At 43.6% G+C, this 20116-nt stretch overlaps 1 protein-coding gene across 1 annotated transcript in view; it reads right to left on the reverse strand.

Annotated features, from left to right (window-relative positions):
- The window catches only part of LOC128933545 (inositol polyphosphate 4-phosphatase type II-like), a gene marked incomplete at its 3' end in the record, with an annotated part of 57825 nt that overhangs the window by 32858 nt on the left and 4851 nt on the right, over positions 1-20116 (reverse strand). Inside the window, exons 2-4 of the mRNA XM_054270547.1 lie at positions 9557-9687; positions 6415-6519; positions 3075-3183 (exon numbers count right to left, since the gene is read on the reverse strand). Of these exons, the coding sequence (XP_054126522.1) occupies positions 3075-3183; positions 6415-6519; positions 9557-9687 (345 nt within the window). The remainder of the gene's footprint in view (positions 1-3074; positions 3184-6414; positions 6520-9556; positions 9688-20116) is intronic.

A 20116-nucleotide genomic window follows, 5' to 3' on the forward strand; every position in this document is an offset into this window, starting at 1 on the left:
TGCAGATATTCAGGACTAATCTCAACTCCCTCTCCTCATGTTGCAGCAAGGCCATCCGGCATTCTTGCCTGTCAGCAGTCACTGAATCAGAGCCTGCTGTCCTCCCTATCAAGCTTAACCAGCGGCATAATGTCAGGATGATTTTTCTCACTTAACCATTTATTAACAATATTCTCCACAAACACGTTTGAAGTTTCTAACTGTTGTGTTCACACTGCTGCATGTATGACTAGCTGAGGTTTTCTGTGGCCTTAGCCTTCACAAACAGATATTCCCACTCACAAGTAAGCGACATTCCCTCCTCTGCAGCTACTTTTAAAGCTTAGTGCTGCATGCAGCTCTGGTATGTAAGCACTGTTAGGCAGAAGAGAAACTTTTCACAGGTGTCCTAAGGCACAAACTGCATGAAACTTCTGCATTAGGGTAAAGGCCGCATGGGTAGGTCCAGTGCAGAATAGCAGCAGCATAATGAAAACATACCTCTCATATGTAAATTATGACTCAGGTACCTTTTGAAAACTGTATTATAATGCTTTCTGGGAAAAGTTTGAAAGCTTTCACTAAGCATATAAAACCACACTTGACCATTTCCATATATTGGCGCCATCATTAACCATAACCACATGACTGTCAGCGGTCATTTCAGTCCTAAACTTGCTTTATGGACATTCTTCAGATCACATACCAGAAACTTTTCACTTAAAAGAAAAGCCTTTCTTGCTCTCATTTCAGGTCCTATTTTTTTTATATAATGTGCCTTTTATAAAAATTGGATATGACATTCCTGATGGTAATAAATTAGAGAAGAATTGCAAAGCCACTGCATTTTTGTAAATATTATTATACAGGACTTTCCCTTTGTGTCTGCACAAAGATTGATATTCTGTGTAATAGAAAAGACGCCAGAACTATCTTCACATACACATTTTCCACATTCTTCTGCTTGATAAACTTTCACAAAACATATGTCTCAGTCTTGTTTTTGTTTTGCAACTGCAAATGCTACCAGATAACTGTTTCTCTTTGTCTGCAAATTCCACAAGTCTAAGACTGCGCAAGAAATATATTGCAATATGCTGACACTGTTGAATATTTTGATAAACTGCTCTAATAATCAGACTGAAGGTCAAAAACACGCAAGGCAATTCTGTCACATCTTGACAGCTGCTAGGATTGGCTGAGAACTAGTCTCTTCCCACGTCCTGCATTAGGTCTTCAGCTCAGTTAGCCTAGAGAAAACGGCTGCTGAATCTGCATTTTTCCTGTTCGTTCTGTATTCTGACTGATATCGCAAGGTGTCACTTCTTCCTTCAACAAAATCTTCAGAAAATCTAGCCCCATCATAAAACAGGAAATTCAAATTGCAGAAGGTGCCCCGGGGGACACAAGGTGTCCTCAAAACACCTTTATCCAGCAAAATAAACAGGTGCATGCAAAGTAGCACTGTTGTCGCCAGAGTGAAATAAATTTGTCCATTATAAGATTGAGAATGTAGTAAGAAATGGTTCATTTTCTGAAAGGTGAGCACTGTGAGAACTGTAATGCTACTTTATATCATATAACTTTAAAGGATTATGTCTATTATATTATTTATATCTAGCGGCTTCAGTTATAAATTTTTATGATAAAAACCCACAAATCACTATTGCAACTGCATTAAACAGATAGTAAAGGAGAAGATACTTTAAGAAGTGTCTTCAGACATTTTCTTCAACAGAAAACATGTACTTTGTAGGCCCTCATATGATGGGGATGAGGCTGCCCATACCAGTTTGCTGACAGCAGAATATTAACACCGAGTTTCTCGATGCATCTTATGTGATCAACATGATGTACGCGTTTCATTGGCAGGTTTCAGCATCAGAGGTGGTCAGGGAAATGAAAGCTTTTTGAAGATTTAACAGGGTTTTTATACTGTGTAGGGCAAGCAAGACCCCCTCAATAATACAGCTTTCAAAGCAACTAGATCTGCTGGGTTTTTTTGATGTTAATATTAATGCCAGCTCCTATTCAACCTAGAAGTCAACAGAAGAATTGAATAATTTCCCTTTTATTCTCTATGATATTTTATCCATGAAACTTTTTTGAGCATTGACTATAATGGAATTAATTTGCTGTGGACTGTCATGGTAATTTAGATCAGAGCACTCCCTCCCTGCTTTCCCTTTGGAATGCTGTAACACTGCAGTTGGCACCATCAGCTGGAGCACTGAGCAGTCACAACTACTGAAAAAATCTGAACAGCCACAGCAACAAACACAAATACATCCAATTCTTAGGAAAAGATGTGACTAACACTTTGGCGCATGTTCAACAGTGAACAAAGCATTTGAGCTCCACAATAAACTGAAACCTTTATTTTTGATTAGTCTTATTTTGGCTTTCTGAAGAATAAGAGTAGTTTGTTTTTTCACAGCGTACTAAAAATACTTCTACCTTAGCATACACCCAGGCCTGTCAGAAATAAAGCTGCTACCTTAAGTTACAATTTCTGTATTTAAAAATTGTCTACAGATACATTCCTCTTAGCACAAGAATTGCCAAAGAGATCGCTCATTCTGAACAGCAGGTTTTCAAGTACTGATATACCTCCAGCTTCCTAAAATACAAGGAAAAAAAATCATAATTTTGAACCATTAAGGTTGCAGAGGACCTCCAAGATCATCGAGTCCAACCTTTGACAGAACAACCCCCATATCAACTAAACCGCAGCACCGAGTGCCGAGTCCTGCCTTTTCTTGAGCACTTCCAGGGATAATGACTCCACTACAAGTCCCAATGCACAAAAACCCTTTACATGAAGAAATCCTCCCAACCTGAACACGCTGCAGCACAGCTTGAGGTAATTTCCTGTGTTTACTCAAAATTGGTCTTAACACAAGAAGTAGAGCGTGTTTCAATTTTCATCAAAGCAGGGGAAAAAAGGGGAATGTTTTATGAATGCAGTGTTCAATCCTACCAGATTTTAATCTTCCATTCATTCAGCAGGATAAACTGTTTTGTTATTCAGTGAGCTTATAGCATTTTAATGCAACCTTAATGGTATTTTCCCAGCTGCTGGAAAGAATACTTACTTTCGTCTTTCAGCCTCAAATTTACTCAGCAGTTTCCGGAGACCACCATTCTTAAATCCTTGGAAATGTGCTGCTGGGGCTCCCACAGTGATAACATCATACAGAGCATCTGGAATGGGAACAGAGGAACACAGACATCTGAATGCTTCTATCCCTAAATCATGGAAACACTATGACATCTATTCCACAAAAAGTAAGGACAAGTCTATATAATTTCCAGGGAATAATTGATAATCCATGTCCCAAGAAGGCCCAAGAGCTAATCAATCTTTCTATACAGCCACTGCACACTTTAAAAAGTTCATTTGATTTATGGCTATATGTAAATTATGTGCCACTGAGTAGAAGAATATTCCAGCTCTGCAGTTTACAAAGCTGACAAGTAAATTGGCCCATTGCGTATTCCACTCTATTACCCCTTTCATTATTTAACTTGTAGTCATGTTCAAGCATTTTAGAGTCAAAAGAGACCATTTTGATGGAATAGTCTGACTGAATAATAGAGACTACTGAATCACAGCTAATAATTCCTGCATCAAGCTTGTCTCTTGGTTGAGTGAAGGCATCTCTTTGTTTAGGCATCTAATCTTGATTAAAAGATTTCAAATGACAACAAACTCACTGCATTCCCAGAGAAGTCAATTAGGCTAGTAAAAATCCCTATTCCTTTTCTAGCTTGAATTTGTTCGGATGTAATGCTACTGTACTTTCAGATATAATGGTGTTTAATGCTGAATTGGTGAGCCCTGCTCTAGGATATACACTTCTTATATATGTTTATAAACACAAAGTCAGTTGAGAAGCTACCAGAATAGGAAATAAATCATACTAATGAAATGCTTGCTGAGAAAACAATCTGTTGTCTCTTTCTGTATATACCTGGTGCCTTATGACATAGGGGATGAATTCTTTTTGTGGATATATGCTTACAGAACTGGAGGTGAAACATCATTTTTCAAAGAGCTCCTGATTGATTCTCAGGGTGGAGATGAAGATTTAATTACATCCCACACCACATAACTATTTTTTCTAAGTTTAAAAATTTACATTTACAGTAAGTACCTGTTTTGTACCTGAACTTACTGGAGGTACAAAAGTGCAGTTCCAAATGCCTCATCTTTAAAATGCATTTCTAAAGGAAACGTTACAGGATGTTTTTTGAGAACTGTTTTATTCCTCAAAGAAGTTTCCCATGTAAATTAAAATCTAGACCTCTCCTAAAACAGAACTTGCATTGTGATGATAAATATGCCCAGAAGCATGAGCACTGTACAAATGATTCACAGTTAATGAACTATGCCTTACTTCCTGAGCTGAATCTCAGAACACATTTGCTCAAATTGATTTGAGCTCTAATGAGTTGGTGACTCTTCAATATCCACTTAAAAGGAGAAGTGACATAATTTCATTTGCCTAAGGTGAGCCTCAAGGTTCTTAAATAGCCCATTCTTTTAGGTCTTTATACAGATTATCACTAATACATATTCTTCAGCTATTAGGACTCCACTGATACTTGACAATAAGGAGGAGGAGGAGGCAGTCAGTGTCTTAAACTGGCCAGATGCAAAACAAAAACCACTTCAGTTCACCAAATCTATTTAAAACAAGCACATATTGCAAACAGAAACAAAAGCAAAGCTATGTCAATATACAGATTTAAGTTCTCTAGTATGATGAACAGAGCACAATGTGGGGTTTATCAAATGGATAAGGATACCATTGACCCATAGGAAAACAGTGTTTTTCCTCAAAGCTACTCCTACTGAAAGCTTAAGCACACTTTCTCTTCCATTTCAGTACTCAATGACAACCCAAACAAAAGTTCAGGAAAAGCAAACCTATTATTATACATGTCAAACACAAAAAAACCCACATACCAATGTGTATATACAATAGATGGGATAAAAACCTATCTTGCATTCCCAAAATTAAGATATCTGATAGTGTAAGGGCTAATGACACCTCCATGGATCATTAGCTTGTTTAAATGCCACCTCCATGAATTTTTATTCTTCCCCTTCCAGTATCATTCTCCTGGTTATATTCCAGGTGTCCTTTGATATATGCCAAGCAAAGCATGAGCTGAGAAAGACCAACTTCATATCGAAGTGCTGCCTATTCCAGATCAATTAGCAATTGCTGCAAACTGCTTAGCCTGCATATATCTAATACAAGACACAGGGAAGAACATCAGTTAACTAACAGAGGCAGAGTTTTATAATTTGAAGATCCAAATTTGGAAGACAACTAGAACAATTCTAACATTTATCTCTTCCTGTACTCTTTTTGATTATCAATTAATGATGTGTGCAAAGCAAAATGGTTTTGGAGAAGAAGGGAGAAAATTCATTAAAAAGCAAAACAAAACTCCAGTACTGTAAAAGTTGTGGGTGCTTAAGTAAGTCACAGATTTCACTCAAATTCTCTTTTTATTTAGCAAATAGAACAGTGTCCTGTTCACAAAGAGGTTTTGTTGAAAAGACAACGTTAAGCTTCTGGCCCCCATTACAAACCTAAAAATCCTTTTCAGTTAATTAATTAACTTGAAAACATTAAATTAAAATCTGTGTTATCACATTATGTCACTATAAATCCCCATCTTGTTGAAATATTTGGAGGCACAGTTTTTTAGTAAAACAAATAACAAAATATTGAACCAACAAGTATCTAACAGATAATTGGAAGCCCCTGTGTCCCAATTTAGAAGTGGATGTATACTCACACAGTACAAAACAGGAAATTTACCACTGTTTTTATTTCCTGTTTTACAATCTTAGATGCAGAGTGTATTAATAAGGCAAAAACCATATCAGAATGTAATTTCTGTGTTTGTAGTTACAGCAAATTTATCAGATCTCAATTGATCAACAAATTATTCACTGTGCCATTTGGTCATATATATGTATCAATATGATCTTTGATCTGTAAAGGAAGCTGCTAAAATCATATGCAAGTGGCAACAACAGAATTCTGTGTTAAAAAGAACCACAGACCATGTTAGAGAAAGTTATCCCCCTTTCCAGGAGATGTTGGAAGCTTGCAGTATTTTCACTCAACACTGAGCCAAAATAGCACATATTCTCCATTTACTTATTTGCTTGAAGTGTCATAGGAACAACATGAGCACATTCTTGGAATCTGTTTTTAGAAAAGAACTTGGAAGAAATTTAGTTAACCAGCCCCTAGTTTTCCAAGATGTGCAGTAATTGTCCACAACTTGTGGCATCAGAAGACGAGGCAGGGAAATTCCTTGCAGAGCTTTGACTTTGGATGTGATTTCTAGATTTCAGTGAAACTGTGTTTCAAAGCACACTTAGTCATACTTGGGGAATTTCTTTACCTTTCAATCGAGGACTATGCACATGCATTCTTTGCAGATGAAGATTTATTGGGATGAATTCTAGTGTTTTTTCTCCTTTGCTACAGCTTGATTTAAAGGAAGAACCTGAAAAACAAAAGTTTAAAGAATCATTGTCTTAACTACCCAGATGTTTTTGTATTCCTTTTAAAGGGAGACAATACTTGTATGTGAGGAGTTGTCTTTAATTTACCTTCAATGGATAATTATATATTAGGAGATGAAATGTTCACTGAGTCTCAGCATGTATCCATACTGGAAGCAGCAAAGCAGCATTTAATTCACAGAGCAATCTAACTGTTTTATTCTGGGAGACAGATACTCTTCCCTGCTGTCTGAAATCAGTCTGTAGTCTGCTGGAGACAACGCAGCAGTTAATGTGCATTGTGTATATTCTGTGCTAAAACTGCGAGGTTACAGAGCTATGATGGCACTGCATTTTTCCAAGTAAGATTATTTTCTTTGAAGAAAAGTATTGTATTGAATAGGCTATGCGTTCTTCCTAGAAAGGTCAAATAAAGAAACACAAACTGTCTTAAGAAAAGCTATATATTTGTTCAGAGGAGGCATGATGCCTTGGAAAAACAAAACAAAACAAATTAATATGGCTGTATATTTCCAAAACATTAGAATTTGAGTAGTTTTTTGGTAGCGTAAAGAAAAATAATTAAAGTCCGACAGCATTAAAATATAATTTACCTGAACACATTTAATACAGAATCTGTATAAAATAAAAGGGTGTAGATTAGGAAAGAGAGGTGGCCTTGTCTTCTAACTCAGGCAGCCCAACGTTCACCTAGGCCACTTTTCCAACATTCTATCATTTCGCCAACTATTAATTACTAGAACTAAAATTCCTCTCACTCAGATGGAATTTTTAAATAAGTTTTGCCAAGGTTCAGCCTTTTTTTGAAGCAAACACATAAAAAGATAAAGAAAATATTTTAAATTGTTTTTTGCTTGCCCAATCAAGACTTGCTAGTGTTTATCTGTTGAAACTGCCACAGGACTGAGCACTGAGCCTCCCAATATAAACCACTCTGCCAGAGGGCACCAACGATGCTCCAGACCAGCCAAGCATGCTCAGGCTGCTCCCTAAGTTAGGAACTTTAAATTATAATTTAATACAGATGAAGAGCACAGCCAGGAGTCAAAATTTTAGATTAGACAGGAAATCCCATGATGCAGATTGAAACAAACAAATAATTTTCAAAGTTCCACTCCCTCCCAATATCACCAAATCTGTGCTTTAGAGTTACCTGAAATTACTGGGCTTTTTGTTTCCTAACACTTATATCTTCCTGGTATATTTCCTTACAATAAAATGCTTTACATTCTCTCAAATTCTCCCATAACTGAGGATAAAAGTGTTTGCCAAAACAACTCAAATCTGAAATAGTTTTAACTTTCTTAAACATCCATTTTCAATAAATATGCTGGTAAACCAAAATTGCTGTCTAACACTAATGTGGCTTCCTCATACTTCCACAGCAATCTCTCAACTTCAAAAAGAAATTAGGTGGTCTCCTAACAGCCTTCTCCACTAAATTCCCAAATAGTTTGGTTGAGTTCAAGTGGGTATCACTCAAAAAGCCCAACGTGAGATTATTGTGCTGGGGAAGCATGAGCATATTTTGGAGAAATTTTATTTGCAGGTGCCATCTGCCCTTCTGAACAATTCAACACAAACTCAGGCGATGTTTTAGGATGAAGAAAGACACCTGCACTGGCTACACTGAACAGCAAAATGGTTTTTGGCATGCCTTGAAATATGTTGACCTGAAAAGTCTGAATTAAAATTGTACTCACATCCCTAATCTTAGCAATTTCTACTTCAGAAGTACTTGAATTTCAACGTGCTCCCAACGTAACTATTTGTTCAACTACAGTATTAAATCAAATCTATGTCTGGCTCGCTTTTCTGATCTTGTATACAATCTTGTATTAGACTGCTTTGTTTTCTGATTAATGTCCCTTTCTCTTTTACATGTGCTGATTTGCTCCTCCCGGATGACCTCAGTTTCCCAGGACCACATTATTTCTCTCAAGACCCAATTAAGATGGGTCCTTTAACATTATAAACCCTTTAGAAAGCCACTTTGCACAACACAGGTCTTGCAGGGTTTATGTTTAAGAGATTATATTGTCTGTTTTTTAAAATCTCAAAATGTCCCCTCAATATCTTCCTGAATGTTATAATTATTACATTGGATCTGTCATTATCTGTATTTATTGGCTTGTTTACGACACTTTATGGAGCGCTTTCAAGATTAATTAGGCAAAGATTGAAAATACATATAGATACTATTTAAAACAGAATCAGGAAGTGCCATACTGGGCTAGACAGTAGATGCCAAAATTGGAACTGGGATATTCTGATGATGGCAAACAATCATAAATACAAGAAACGTCACTTCTGCCAACAAAATGGAAATAATTATACAACATTTAGTGCAACACAAGAGCTTTTTCCCCCACCAAATATTTAAGCAGCTGACCGACTGCTTTCAAAAAGGTGACTTTCAGTTAGAGACTGGTTTTTTTTAATACACTCAAATCGGATTTCTCCTTTTCTGTGACCAAGATCTCTGCATCCAGCTCTGGGCTCCCAGCGCAGGAGGGACACAGACCTGCTGGAGTGAGTCCAGAGGAGGCCACAGAGATGCTGATTGGAACAGTTCAGCTTGGGAAAGAGATTTCAGGCTGATGCAATTGCAACCTTACTGCCTCAGTACCTGGAGGGAGCTTACAATAAAAGCTGGAGCGGGACTTTCTACAAGATCATGTGATGACAGGACAAGGGGATTCAAACTTAAATGAGGAGATCTGGATTAGACATTAGGAAGAAATTCTTTAATGTGGAGGGAGGTGAGACACTGGAACAGGCTGCCCAGAGGAGCTGGGGATGCCCCATTGCTGGAAGTATTCAAGGCCAGGCTGGATGGGAGTTTGAGTAACCTGGTCCAGGTGGGCTAGAACTTGATAATCTTTAAGGTCCCTTCCAATCCAAACCATCCCTTGATTCTAAGATTTTTATGTATTTTATTCCCACTGAATATGCCAGTATTTTATAGCTAACAATCTAGTAAGCTCTGAAAGGTTCCAGATAAAATCAGATTCCCACCTATATGCTTCCCAAGCTCTGCCAGAGTGTCCTGGTACATGCTCAGCAACTGATCACAGTGAGCAATTACACTTTTGCGCATGTTGTCCCAGTGAGGAGCAAGCTCTCCCAGGTCTTTAAGCTCCTGATTCCTGTACCAAAAAGCAAAAAGGGAAGGCGCTAATTAACTCATTAATCTATCAAGGTTCATCCAAATTAATCTAAAACAAGTTTGCTACAAAACATCAGAAAGATTTCTAATTGAAATAAAATCCGTTTTCGGACTGCTTGTGAGATCTGCTTTTCATCTCTCTTTTACAAGTAAACAATAAATTATGTCAGTAGATAATGCAGTAACTTTTGTGCTCAAAACTCATCTGGTATAAATGCAGTAACCTTCAAAATGAAATACCACTTCTTTCATGAAGGAAAGAAGGCTTCCAGGCTCCAGAGAGTTGTGCTCAGAGCAAGTAACTTTATGTCAAGAGATATTAAACAACATTGGAAAGAATATAAAGTTTCTTTTTCCTGCAAAACTTTCAGTATGGTTGTTTTGATGCACTACTCTTTGTATACTTTCATAAACATTTCATAAACACATATTTCTAGCAGTGTTTCTACAAATTCAGTTTAATCAACACATCAGCTCTCACCACATTTCTTCAGGATTCAAAACAAAATATACACAAAAAATCCCAACACCTGCTCCCTAAAATGTCATGTCCAGTGTTCATCAGGTCAAAAAAGTACTGCTGTGGTAACCAAACAGGTCACTGGAAATCCAAAAGGAAATCCTTTAGTAAATTATCAGTTTTCCTGTACACTCCTGAGAGCTGACCTGAGTGAAATAGAGATCATCTGAATTTCCTGCACAAACAAGCTTAGTATTTTGGGCTTTCTGTTTGGTTTTTCCTCTTGCAGAGGAAGTTTCTCCTGTATCTCTCCCAAAGCCATTTTGTGGGACCTGCTTTTAAGGAAAATAAAAGATCTTCAGTCAGTCTTCAAACATCTGGAATTTAACAGGAGAAAATGTTTGCAACACAACCAGTTTTCATTATTTTCCTTGGAGCATCAAGAAGAGTGTTCCACTGTAATTCTTGGAAGTCTCCAAAAAGTCTTCCAGAAGACAGTTCTTGCATACAGAAAAATTATGTAAGAAAAAGCAAAAATAGGGTAGAAGAGGTGGAAAGAGGGAGGAAAGGACCAGTGAGCTTGCAGCGCAGGAACACAGAGCTCACTTATGTGAGCAGCAGATCTGACCATTAGTCAAAAAAGCCTTAAAATGACTTCTTAAATGGAACAGCAACACACTGGTGGTGCTTTCCCCATCATTATTAGCTTTGCATTAGTGTGAGCAGTGCAGTCAGAACAAACTCCGTAGGCAGACCTCTGCTCCTGGTGTAGGTGACAATCAAAACCAGAGAGACTGCACTGGAAGCGGAATTAAAGCATTGCATTTGTACATGTTCTTGAAAATATCAACATGGAAACAAAGACACAACACGTGGACTTGCTGACAGTCTATGTTAACGATATTATTACTTTCTGCCATTTAATTGCTCCTGAAGCTGAACCAATTAAACTTTCCTCCAGCAATACAAACTGGTAATGCTGTAGCATAAGAACAATCTGTCACGAAGGGATTTGAGAGGATAAACCAAACATTCTCAGGGACCATTTTCTTTGCCAGTTTTTAGCAATATAACATGAGGTTCCCTTTCAATTAAAATCTTAGGGCTTCCTTCTCAGCAAAATGTGTAAAATTTGTCAGGGTATGCAATTTTGTTTATGTGCAGCGATAATGTTTTGGCCCTTAATATTTATGGTGTCTGATTTAATAGTTTTAGCAACAATGTTTGGACCTGGCTGGCTTCCAAAACTTTACTACTCCTTCTGTATAGGAATAGAGTATTCTATCCAAGAACTACATCCCTGCCTCCATCTAAGCTCATGCCTGGAGCTGCTGGTCTCAAACTGAAGTTTGAGTTAACTCCACTGACATCAATAGCAATGGGAATATTAATTTTAATAGGTCTTCAAGAAATATCAAATCCTGTCCCCATTACTGGTGACAAGGTTGGTATTTGTTTCTCCTCAGAAACATGTACAAATCAATGAAGTAAAAATTCAGTCTTCAATATGTGGCAAAAAAAGACACATCAACAATGCTTAAAGTGAGAGTACAGCGCTATAGCAATCTAGAGCATACACAGCGTGGAAATTTTAAAGACTACGATTTCTGAATTTATTTGCATTTTAAACTCCAGCAAAATCAAAACCATTAGAAAACAGGATTATATGGCAGACACTTCCATAGAAAACAGTCTCATAGCCTCACTTTATATCTATTTCTTTTTCTAATGAAATTATAGAAGACAGAGCATTTAAATTGGATTTATGTCTCGTGGTCTTTTTACAGTTTATCACTGCTGTTGTTGACTCCATAAAATTCTGAGTTCTGAATGAAAAAAGAATTGTCTTTTCTATATCTAAACTCCATCAACAATACTCCACAGTACCAAGCTTTATTATTATTACATGAAAGGCCTTTTCTAAAAGTACACAGAGTGGAAAAACCATAATATTTTCCATTTTTGAAAAAGTTTACAGTTCACACTAATACAATTGTTGAAATTTTTAATAATATTTTAATACTTTAATGTTAACTTATTTCATTGAATAACTTTAAAAATCCACTTCAACCAGTAACTGTGTCAAACAACAATTGTGCTATTAAAAAGCACATAAGCTGAAAATGCTGTATGAAGGCCAAGTAGCAATTTTTTATACATACAGCTTCAAAAATCTAATGATGTGTTTCCTAGTAAAGCAAACATGACAAATTCAAAACCTAGAAGACTAAGTGATTTTGGCCTCCGCTAAGCAAAATGAGCTTCTGAAATCTACTTTTGCAAAACATCAGTGCGCGAGGGCGTACACGGCCCTAAGTCCGGCTAGCTGAAGGGGTAAAGCGGCCGACGCCCCTGCGCATCTGAGGCCAGCCCCCCTTGGCGTCCTGGCCTCGGGCTGGGCTGGATTGCGGACTTGGGTTCGCGCTGGACGAGACGAGAGAGGAGGCGACCACTTGCTGGGGGTAAAACGTCGGTTTATTGAAGAGCCCACATGCAGCACAGGGCAAACCAACAGGTGGAAAAACCCACAGCAAAAATGGCCCCGAACACGGGGGGAGACAGAGTTTTACAGGGAAGGGGTGGAGACGGGAGGGGAAGCCCAGCTAACCAATAGGGGAACATGTGGGGAGGTACATAAGAAAACTGACACAAGAACTTATCCAATAAACATAAAACAAAGGCCCTGGGACGCCAGCCAACTATGACCCCCAGAGAGAAGAATGTTCTCGAAAGCAGGGAGGAGTGGGGGGTGATTGACTGGGCCCAGGGAGGAGGAAAACTTTACTTATATGGTGGGATAAGGGAGGAGCAGTTATGTAACTTGAGAGATTGACAAATAAGGGGGGCAGGGGTAACCGTGGTAACATAACTGCCAAAGACTCTGTGGCGGGAAAACTGGAGGGGGAAGAACCATCTTACAAAGAACAGGGAGAGAATAATACCTAAAATGGGGGAACAAAACAAGAAACTTAAAAACACACTACAACATCTCCCCGTTTCTTAACAAATAAAATAAAAAGAACGGGAAGTCCACAGAAACTTAAAATTCAGGATCTCGCGGCTGGTCCGGCCAGGCCTCGCTTTCTTCGAGCTGGAATCCGCCCGCCCCTGGGTGGTCGAAGGACGGTGCGGTCGCCCCTTCCTCATCTGTAGCTTCTTCGGCCTCCGAGGAGAGGTCTTCCAGCTCGATGGGCTTGTCCGACGGGACTGCGGCATGGTTGACAGATGCTGAGGTATCTCTGACCATTAGTCTCTGGACCAAACCGCGGATCAAAATAATGAAAACTAAAAGTACTAATTAACTCAGAACAACCTTGCAAACAGATTCTATTATGGACCCGGCCCACCCGCTGAGGCCCCAACCCTTGAAAATGTCCCCCAGCCAGTCAGAGGTTTCTTGCTTGACCTGATGGACAAGGTCTTGCAGCCTCTTGATGGAATGTCTGGCGTCCTCGGCTCGAGAGGATAGGTTCAGGCAGCAGAGGCCCTCAAACTCCTCACAGTGATGATGATGGAGCAGCAATAGAAAATCTATTGCTGCTCTGTTTTGGAGTGTCGCCTTCCTTGTTATTTCCTCGTCTGTGAGGAGGTCGTAGAGCGCGGCCGAAGTAAAATTTGCTTGTTTAGCCACCCAACACTCTAGACAGCCCAATTCACCTAGAGCCTTCGCCACCGATACCCAAGGCAACAAGATGGTAAAGGCGACGGATTTTGAGTGTGACCAATGAGTAATTTCATCATCACAATCCTCAGTGAGATCCTTGAGATCTCTTTTAGGTCTAGCCAATTTAGATGTGATGTTTGTCTTCTTCCAATTGATAATTTGAGTGACGTTGGGGGTAAACAGTGTCAGCCGGCCAAAAGTGCACGGCCCTTCCGACCAGGCCAGAGGGGATGCCTGCCCACGCCCGGTCGCCACAATTAAAAACACGCCTCGGGGAAGGGAGTAAGGGGTCCGTCTGGTAGTGGTGGGGCCGAGGATCTTTAGGACAGCCTTACACCACTGCTTAGCTTGGTATTCTAACTTGGACTGTAGCACTACCTCACTACCCCTCTCGACGGGGGTGATTGTATAATCAAACTGAAAGCAAATTGATGCATTGGTCGAGCCGAGGAGATGTAACTCTGTGGGCTCGGAGGGTGCAGGATCTAGCCTGCTCACTCCGTCTCTCCAGGCATTGGAGGAATCAAAACTGGGGAGGATAGTGAGGCTCTGGGCTAGGATAGCATTAAAGGCACTTTAGAAGGCAGGGAGAAACTCGCCTGGAGAGAAAGGGATCCCCACAAGGCGACATCGGGTCCTCTGCTGCGCCGGTGTCTAGGCATACACTGTCCTGTCCTAACGATTGAGCCAAGGCACGCCAGACGTTGACTTTCCGCTGGGGGATGACCCACGGCTCCGAAGGTGGCAAAAGGAGTCCGCAGGTCGTCATGATCGCCATTAGCAGGCTAGGGTTGGGAGTCAGCGATGTTGAAACGGGGGCCATGGGGGAGATGTAACTGAAATGAGATAAGATAGTAAAAGTATGACAAATTCACAAAAATGGTTCTTCTCCAAACAACCAGTTTAAGTAAAACATACAGGGGGTAAGAGCTGGAGCAGGGGGTGAATGGGAGGAAACATGACATAAGAGGTCAAGGGGTGGAGGAGAAGCTGGAGGAGAGGGCTCTTCTGTAACTGGGGGAAGATCCGGAAAGAAAGACAAAGATTGATGGTGTGGTTTCCTCCGCCAACGCCAACAAGCTTGCCAGACTTGTGGTACTGCCTCCTTCTTAGTCCTCTGTTTCGGGACGAAGGGCCTGACCCACTTAGATGGAATCCACCTGGGGCCTGAGGGAGTGGACACGCAGGCATATCCCCTCCCCCAGGTCACCAGGTCAAAGGGGCCCTCCGTCCGCCAGGTCTCCGGATCTTTTACAAGAACCGGTGGCCTGGCTTTAGGCTGCAGCTGCTGGTGACTGCCAAAGTGCCGGACCACTGGAGGATTTTGGCTGTCAAAAGAGCAATTTAGAAAGTTAAGCGTGTACAATGCCCTTGACAGCCGGACGTGGGGGGTCTCCACCTTCATCGCCGGTTGTTGCCAGGATAAGATCTTCTTAAAGCTCTGGTGGGCCCTCTCCACCATGGCTTGGCCTGTTGGGGAATAGGGGATGCCAGTCTTATGGACTATTCCCCATTGCTGCAGGAAGCTCCGCAGCTCCTTGGAGGTATACGCAGGGCCATTATCTGTTTTTAGGGCCCTAGGGATGCCCAAGACAGCGAATGCCTGAAGCAGATGCTTCTGCACATCCGCTGCCTTTTCACCTGTGTGGGCAGAAGCATAGATAGCCCCAGAGAAAGTATCAACTGAGACATGGACGTAACACAATCGACCAAAAGATGGGACATGCGTCACGTCCATCTGCCACACTTCGCAGCTCGCCAAACCTCGGGGATTGGCCCCTGAGGCCACAGTAGGCATCTGATCTTGTTGGCATTGGGGACATGTGGCCACTATCGCCTTGGCCTGATCCTGTGTCAGATTGAACTGCCGGACCAGGCCAGGCGCATTCTGATGGAAAAGTTGGTGACTGATCTTAGCCTGGCCGAACACGTCTGGGAGAGGGGCCTGCGTAACAGCAGCCGCGGCCAGAGAGTTGGCACAACGGTTGCCTTCCGCAATAAACCCGGGCAGATCAGTATGTGATCTCACATGCATAACATAAAAAGGGTGCTCGCGGTGGGAGACTAGCTCGACGAGCCTGTTAAGCAACTCAAATAATCTTTTGCTGGTGACCTCTTGAAGAACCGCAGACTCAGCTTGAGACACTACACCTGCGACATATGCAGAATCTGTAACCAAATTAGAAGGCCCAGGGAACCTCTGGAATGCCCTGACGACTGCGTCCAACTCAGCAACTTGTGGAGAGCCCTCCACAACAACAACATCAGTCTCCCACTGCTGAGTCTGAGGATCTTTCCAAGTCATTACTGACTTGTGGTATGCTCCAGACGCGTCTGTGAAAACTGTCAAGGCATCCAGCAGCTTCCTGCTCTGAACCTTTTTCAGTGATAATTTAAACTCCGAATTGAATAATTTGTGGGCCGGCCGATCTACTGCGATGCGCCCGGTGTAGCTGTCGAGTGCAAACTGAAGATATTCATTAGTTTGCAGCAGTTCTTCAAAGGTCTTTAATTTGAGTTGTCCTGATTCTAATTTAATTGGGATATGCATGCATGCGAAATCACACCCCGCCAGCTCCCTGATCCTCGATCTTGCTTTGAGGATCAGTTCGGCTACCAACTCCTGTGGCCGTGTCATTCTTTTGGACCGATGGTGGCTGAGAAACACCCACTCTATAATTAAGAGGGGGTCACCCAGCCCCTGGTCCTTTACACTGGTGTCCCACTGCTGTATCATGCCATGGAGATGTGGCAATTTTCTCAGTATAATAAATTTGAAGGGCAGGCCCGGATGGTAACGGTAGGCCTGCCTGGCCAAAATAACTTTCTGTATCTTCTCCAAAGCCACCCTTGCCTCTGGGGTGAGAGCCCTAGGGGAACTCAGCCCCTCTCCCCCTTTCAACAAATTGAAAAGGGGGGCTAGGTCTTCAGTTGAAATGCCTAGCCAGGGTCTCACCCAATTTAAAGACCCACACAGCTGATGGACATCCGCTAGGGTCTGGACTTTTGTCCTAATAGCCAATTCCTGCGGAACAATGGTCCGCTTTGTGATTTCGAGGCCCAGGTATTTCCAAGGTTTCCAATTCAGCATCCGCTGAATTTTGTCCTGCTGGAGCTCGAACCCTGCAGCAACCAACGCATTGGTTGTCAGGTCAAGCGCATGGGCAAGCAGACTGTGGTCGGGTGCACACACGAGGATGTCGTCCATGTAATGGTGAATGATGACGGCATCCCCGAGGGCTGTACGTATGGGTGACAGCAGCAAAGCGACATACCATTGGCAGATCACAGGGCTGTTCTTTAGGCCTTGCGGAAGCATTCGCCAATGATAGCGCTTGGCTGGGGACTCACGGTTGATAGATGGAACCGTGAACGCAAAGCGCGGGGCATCGTCTGGGTGCAGGGGAATCTGGAAAAAACCATCTTTTATATCTATAACTGCCAAATTCCAGTTTTGGGGGAGCATTGCTGGGGAAGGCATCCCTGGCTGAAGAGGACCCATGTCCATTATTTGTTCGTTAATTTGGCGGAGGTCGGTCAGGAGCCGCCACTTGTCCTTATTAGGCTTCTTAATGACAAACACTGGGGAGTTCCAAGGTGACATTGTCTCCACCAGGTGGCCTTTCAGTAACTGCTCCTGAACGAGCTCATTGAGCGCTTTTAATTTTTGCTTGTTGAGTGGCCACTGCAAGACCTGTACTGGTTTATCTGACAGCCAATTCAGCTTCCAGGTCTGGCGCTCCTCAGTGGCCACTGCCCGAAAAACCTGGGGAGCCTTTGGGAGGTCAATTCTGGCTCCCCACTGGGCTAGTAGGTCCCTTCCCCAGAGAGGCTCGGTGTAATCTAAAACGAACGGGCGTATAGAGGCCAATTGCCCGTCGGGCCCCTTAATTTGCACAATGCTCTTAGATTGATTGGCCAATTGAAGGCCCCCAACACCTGAGATTGTGCCCGCAGCGCTTTGCAAGTCCCAATGTGACGGCCACTCCCGAGAGAGAATGATCGTCACATCCGCACCTGTGTCCAAAAGACCCCTCACGATCTTTCTGTCCCCTCCCAACGAGAGTTGACAAGTCAGGCGGGGCTTCTCCCTCCCCACCAGCTGTGCCCAGGCTACTGTCGGAGGCGATGTCCTCTCCACGGAGTTCTTCCAATTATCTTTATCTGGAACCGGAATAGCCTGGGCAATGATCTGTCCCTTAGGGAGGAAGAGTGGGGGTCGGACACAGTACAGCCCTACCGCGAAACGGTCCCGGTCGGTAGTTACTAGACCAGGGACGATGTGAATGTCTCGCAGTGTGTGCTTTGTGTCCCCGACGACTGTCCACCTGCAACGTCCAAGTTTCCTCCAGCGACCCGGGTGTTGCAGGTCGACAGACACCAGCTGGATGTCACTACTAGGGAGATAGAAGTCCCTAGTTAGCTGCAGCCTGTAGGGACAGAGGACATGGTGTCAAGCGCAGGTGTAGGCTGAATACCACAGGTATGTGTCAAGTCTGGTACTAAGTAAGACAAATCCGGCAGTGGGTACGGCAGCTCTCTGTCGTCTCCTCCCTCCCCGCTTGTTGTTAAGTGGCCTGCCGCATTTTTGTCTTCGCGCAGGGAGGGGCTGCGCTCCAGGCCTAGTTTTTTGTGCCCTTACTCTCCTCCTTTTCCCGCTTCCTTCTATACTCCAAATAATCTAATCGCATCTGGCATTGAGGCATCCAATGCCCTGTCTTGCCACAGAGGTGGCAGGGGTGGGTGGCTGTTGATCTTCTGCCGGACCCGGGTGTTGGGGGCCCGGCAACGGGGGCAGCTTCTATATCAAAGAAGTCCGGTTCGGGGTCCTCCGCAAAAGCCACTGAGGCTCTTTTAGGCCGCGATGGTAAGGATACCTGGCCTACCACGGCCTCTATCATAGCCTCCACCATGGGCCGGGGACTTCGAGGGAGCCTCCTGATGGCCTTCCGACACTCTAGGTTGGCGTTGCTATACGCCATCCTCCAGAGCATCTTCTCCCTGTCGTCGTCCCCGGTCGCCTGCGCCTCCACGTATCTGTAGAGGCGCTCGATAAAAACCATGTAAGGCTCTTGCGGCCCCTGCCGGACTTCATCGTCCTCCCATTGGGAGGTCATCACCTCTAGCTTATAAAAGGCCTGCTCTGCTGCCTTAGCGGTCTCTACAAGCTGAAACGAGAACAAGGCCTTTGCTTGAGCTATCCCCTTTGCCCACTGTCCCTCGCCTAAAAGATATTATTGGGAAATTGCCAAACCGTCCGCGTCATGAGACACTGAAGGATTCCCCCAAAGAATCGGGAGAACCTCCACTATCTCCCTCCTCCATTCCCCCACCCAGACCCTAAACTCCATGGGTCTTGTTAAACTAGAGAAAAGGGCCCTCAGGTCCGCCGGCACCAGATCTCCCTGTGCAAGGGCATTCCGGAGCATACCCCGAAAGTATTCAGACCCGCGGGAGTAGTCCTTCTGCGCCTTGCACAGTTTCTTAATCCGGGCCTGTGCTAAAGGCACCCACTGGGCCTGAGAGCTCCCCTCCCCGCTGAGGTGGTACGTAACCGGAGCGGCTTCCAATAAAGGCGCCTGCCCCGGCTTCCAGTCATCCATCCCCCCCCACCCCGAACACAAGGCGTGAGAACCGGAAGGGGGAGCGTGGGAACCAGAGTTGGAGGAGGTTGAGGCGGAGTCTGGCAATGGGGCAGGGCGAGGGAGTGGGCGCGGCACACCGCCCCTCTCCGCCCCCTGGGTGGAGTTCGGAGGCGGAGCAGAGTATGAAGGTGGAGCAGGGGAGGAGTAAACAGGGGGCTGAACTGGGGGAGGAACCTGGGGAGGAGCCGACGGAGGATCGGAGGGCGGAGAAATGGAAGGAGCAGAGGAAAGAGATGGGGGAGGGACAACCGAAAAAGAGGTTCGGTCCAGGGGAAGGAAAGGGTTAGCATTAGGGAGGAAAGGGTTAGGAGGAGAAGAAAGAGCCCTGGCGGGAGCGGCCGCGTGACCGCCGCCATCTCGGGCACCAAGGGACCCCTTTTGAGGGTCGTCGCAAAACCGAACAACTTTGGGGTTTGGAACCGGGGACTTGGGGACCGGGGTAGAGGGTAAGGGAAGAGAAGGAGCCTGGCCAGGGCTCCTCGAAGGGGGAGGCCGAGCCGGTCGAGGGGGAGCAGGGGCAGGATGGACCCCCTGCCTCTGGTCGGCCCTCAAAATCCCCCTCGAGGGCTCATGCCTACGGGACGAGGGAAAGGTTTGGGGGACAAGGGCAACTGAACGAGGAGAACGAGGGGACAAACCA

This window comes from Melozone crissalis, unplaced genomic scaffold (assembly GCF_028551555.1).
Source record: "Melozone crissalis strain CALT ecotype California unplaced genomic scaffold, PUWL_Pcris_2 ptg000010l_1, whole genome shotgun sequence".
NCBI lineage: Eukaryota > Metazoa > Chordata > Aves > Passeriformes > Passerellidae > Melozone > Melozone crissalis.